We start from the raw sequence: 4700 nt of genomic DNA, 5'->3' as shown, positions 1-4700 counted from the left end.
AATTTCCTTTTTATGTAATATTTGTACACTGAATTATTCTTTTAAGGTTTCTCTAAACAGTTTTCTTTCGCATACTTATGATGAATTTGATATTTATGATTATTTTTTAACTGTAGTGGCTTCATTTATTTTTTTTTTTAAAGATTTTATTTATTTATTTGACAGAGAGAGACACAGCGAGAGAGGGAATGCAAGCAGGGGGAGTGGGAGAGGGAGAAGCAGGCTTCCCGCCGAGCAGGGAGCCCGATGCGGGGCTCGATCCCAGGACCCTGGGATCATGACCTGAGCCGAAGGGAGACGCTTAACCGACTGAGCCACCCAGGTGCCCCGGCTTCATTTATTTTTGAATACGAAATACACTTACATGGTTTACAATGTTACCCTTCCACCTCCAATATCAAGCCACTTAATATACCTCCTTGAACATTTCTAAGGTGTTTTTTTGTTTGTTTGTTTTTAAAGTAATATCTACACCCAAGGTGGGGTTTGAACTCACAACCCTGAGACAAGAGTCACATGCTCTATTGACTGAGCCAGCCAAGTGCCCGGTCTTCCTTGTCTATTTCAAACGTTGCAATTTCTTGGTTATCTTTCCACAGATATTTTCTTTATATAGAAATAAGTACCCCTCTTCTATTTTAAAACATAATAGTCATATCGCTTTTCCTCTGTCTGTTTTACTTAATATATCTTGATAATCATGATGTATCAGTACTTGAGGATGTGTCACATTCCTTTTTCCAGATTTATGGTGCCCCACTTTGCAGATATATCATAATTTTTTCCCTTACCCTAACATCAACATTTAGTGGAACAATGATTAGTTTTTCTTTAACTTGCATTTTTTTTTTCAATTGACAAACTATTATATTGGTAAGAAGCAATTTTGAGCTCTCACAGTTGGGAAAATCTTAACATATTCAAATTAGATATTATTGGTATCTTTTGTTTTTTTTTTTAATGATGTCATATATCAGTTATATTTCAATTTTAAAAATGCACACCAGGGGCACCTGGGTGGCTCAGTCGGTTAAGCGACTGCCTTCGTCTCAGGTCATGATCCCAGAGTCCTGGGATTGAGTCCCACATCAGGCTCCTGGCTCAGCGGGAAGCCTGCTTCTCCCTCTGACCCTCTGACCCTCTCCCCTCTCATGCTCTTTCTCTCTCTCTCTCAAATAAATAAATAAATAAAATCTTAAAAAAAAAATGCACACCAAGGGGCGTCTGGGTGACTCAGTCGGTTAAGCGTCTGCCTTTGGCTCAGGTCATTATCCCAGGGCCCTGGGATGGAGCCCCACATGGGGCTCCCTGCTCGGTGGGGAGTCTGCCTCTCCCACGCCCTCTGCCTCTCTCCTCAGGCTCCTGCTTGTGCTCTCTCTCTCTCTCTCTCTCCCCCTCTCAAATAAATAAATAAATAATCTTAAAAAAATAAAAATGCACACCAAATTTCAAAGATAGTACAAAACTAAAAATGAAATATATTTCATCAGTACTTTCAAAAGTAATATTTACATGTTGAAACGGTAGTATTTGGATACATTCAGTTAAATAAAATATACTATTAAAATCTCATCTACTTGTTTTTACTTTTTAAGAATGTGGCAACTGGGGTGCCTGGGTGGCTCAGTCGGTTGTGTGTCTGACTCTTGGTTTTGGCTTAGGTCATGATCTCAGGGTCTTGGGATGAGCCCTGCCTCAGGCTGGGCACTGAGTGAGGAGTCTGCTTGGGATCCTCTCTGTTCCTCTCCCTCCTCTCCTCCTCCTCTGATCCCCCCTTGCATTCTCTCTCTCTAATAAAAAAAATGGGGCTACTAAGGGACACCCTTCTGGCTCAGTAGGTAGAGTGAATGACTCTTGATCTCAGGGTTGTGAATTTGTGTATATATATATATATATTTATATATATATTTATTTTTGTATATTTACATATACCACATCTTCTTTATCCACTCATCTTTTGGTGGTCAGTTGAAATGCTTTTGTAATTTGGCTATTGTAATTAATCTGCAGTAAACATAGGGGTGCATATATCCCTTTGGCATAGTGTTCATATTCTTTGGGTAAATATCCAGTAGTGGAATTACAGGATCATATGGTAGCTCTATTTTTAATATTTTGAGGAACCTCCATACAGTCTTCCATAGTGGCTGTGCCAGTTTGCATTCTCACCAACAGTGCATGAGGGTTCCTTTTTCTCCATATCCTCAATAACACCTATTGTTTCTTGTGTTGATTTTAGCCATTTTGACAGGTGTGAGGTGATATCTCATTGTAGTTTTGATTTGCATTACCCTGAGGATGAGTGATGTTGAACATCTTTTTATGTGTCTTTTGGCCATCTGGATGTCTTCTTTGGAGAAATATCTGTTCATGTTTGCCCCTCCCCACTGCTTGCTTGTGCTCTCTCTCTTGCTCTGCTGTCTCTTTCTCTCAAAATAAAAAAATAAAAACAATCTTTAAAAAAAGAGAGAACCATAGAAGGGGGGAAGGAAGATGTGGGTTCGGGAATACCTTCAGTGAAAGTCTTATTTGAAACATTGGAAGTGGATGAGAACACTTAAAGGAAAGCATATACAAAGTTGAGATTGAAAGAAAAGGATGAGCTCATTTAGGAGCAGCTGAAGGATCAGAGCATCAAAGAATTATGGGTAGATATTCCATGAGAATTTGCAGTGATGAAGTATGTGAAGGAAAATGTTTAGAGGGGGAGGAGGGGGAAATTTAGAAATGCTGTAAAGAATATGCACTAAAATTTTCTTCCATTATTAAGTAAAAGAAACAGCCTTAGGAGTATTTGATATTCATCAAATAAAGAAAGAATGGACTTCAATAATCTATAAGGTGTTAAAAATGTGGATAAAATTTGTTATTTTAAAATTACAGTCCATTCTTTCTCAGAGCAAAATAAAATAGCATGTCCTATAACAGAAATATATGCACGTTTCTTCTCTACACAAAGAGTGTAGTATAGCTTGCACTTCTAATTCCCAGACCTACTTCAGATCACAAATTTTCTGAACTGGTTGATAGCAGTAATTAAATTATTGCGAGAGAAGTTGTGTTGCTATGAATTATCTGATCCCTCATCCTACTCTAAATTAATAAAAGAAATTAGACGAGATGAAACTGGCTCTGCAAATTACGAACATAAGGAGATTTACTATTAAAGTAAGGCAAAATAAGAATTTCCTTTTTAACTTAAAGGACTACAGCTTAGCGCGGTTATGTGAATTCATTTCTTACCCTTTGTAGCCGCATGATGTCGCTGTCTACCATGAAGTCAATCTAGTCATTACAGTATGCAAAATCCATTCCTCCTATTACTGATTAGTTCCACCAGTGCTCAGTGATGGCAGGCGCAGAAGAATTGGATTAACAGACTCGGGATCATACAGATTTTATCTTAATTGCGAGGCAAGATCTTCTGATGGAAATAAAACAAGTATTTGAGATGGTTATTACCCTGGAAGGCCGACTGGGATCTCAGTATCTGCTGCTATCGCTTCTGCTCCTTGCAGCGTGGGAGGAGGGCAGCGGCCAGGTTCAGTACTCGGTCGCCGAGGAGTCCAAACACGGCACCTTCGTGGGCCGCATCGCCCAGGACTTGGGGCTGGAGCTGGCAGAGCTGGTGCCGCGCCTTTTCCGAGTGGCGTCCAGAGGCCACGGGGACCTTTTGGAGGTAAATCTGCAGAATGGCATTTTGTTTGTGAATTCTCGGATCGACCGGGAGGAGCTGTGCGGGCGGAGCGCGGAGTGCAGCATCCACCTGGAGGTGATCGTGGACAGGCCGCTGCAGGTTTTCCATGTGGAGGTGGAGGTGAAGGACATTAACGACAACGCGCCGGTGTTTCGTTTAAAGGAACAAAGAGTGCTGATTTACGAATCAAGGCTGCCAGATTCTATGTTTCCACTAGAGGGCGCGTCAGATGCGGATGTTGGCTCGAATTCCCTCTTAACCTATAAACTCAGTTCCAGCGAATACTTCGCCCTAGATGTGAAAACAAACAGTGATGCCAATACACAAATTGGGCTCGTGTTAAGGAAATCCTTGGACAGAGAGGAAGCTCCCGAACATAACTTACTGCTGACAGCCACTGACGAAGGCAAACCTGAGCTCACTGGCACTGTTCAGCTGCTGGTCACTGTGCTGGACGTGAATGACAATGCTCCCAGTTTCGAACAGACTGAATATGAAGTAAGGATCTTCGAAAACTCGGGCAACGGAACAATAGTCATCAGACTGAATGCTTCTGATCAGGATGAAGGAGTGAATGGGGAAATTTCATACTCTTTTAATAGTCTTGTTCCAACCATGGTTAGAGACCAGTTTAGAATAGATACAAATACTGGAGAAATAGTAACTAAAGGGAATTTAGATTTTGAAAAGTTGAATTTATACAAAATTCGTGTTGACGCGACGGACAAAGGCCACCCACCCATGGCTGGACATTGCACTGTTTTATTGAAAGTTTTGGATAAAAATGATAATGTCCCTCAGATTGCATTGACTTCCTTATCCTTGCCTATCCGAGAGGACGCTCAATTAGGTACTGTTATTGCCCTAATTAGCGTGTCAGATCTCGACTTCGGTGCCAACGGGCAAGTGACCTGCTCACTAACACCTCATGTCCCCTTCAAGCTGGTGTCCACCTTCAAGAACTACTATTCGCTGGTGCTGGACAGCGCCCTGGACCGAGAGA

The 4700-nt window shown here is 41.2% G+C and overlaps 1 protein-coding gene across 1 annotated transcript; it reads left to right on the top strand.

Annotated features, from left to right (window-relative positions):
* Window positions 1-348: 348 nt before the first annotated feature.
* LOC145718282 (protocadherin alpha-6-like) lies at window positions 349-4696 on the top strand (the record flags this gene model as incomplete). The annotated part of the gene is made up of 1 exon (XM_081809761.1): window positions 349-4696. A coding segment is annotated over exon 1 (1269 nt), but the record flags the coding sequence as incomplete, so codon positions are not given.
* Window positions 4697-4700: the final 4 nt, after the last annotated feature.

Source organism: Leptonychotes weddellii, unplaced genomic scaffold (genome assembly GCF_054177405.1).
Source record: "Leptonychotes weddellii isolate Sample4059 unplaced genomic scaffold, ASM5417740v2 HiC_scaffold_13315, whole genome shotgun sequence".
Classification (NCBI taxonomy): domain Eukaryota; kingdom Metazoa; phylum Chordata; class Mammalia; order Carnivora; family Phocidae; genus Leptonychotes; species Leptonychotes weddellii.
Note: the sequence above shows the minus strand (reverse complement) of the source record. Positions and strands in the feature narration are given on the sequence as shown.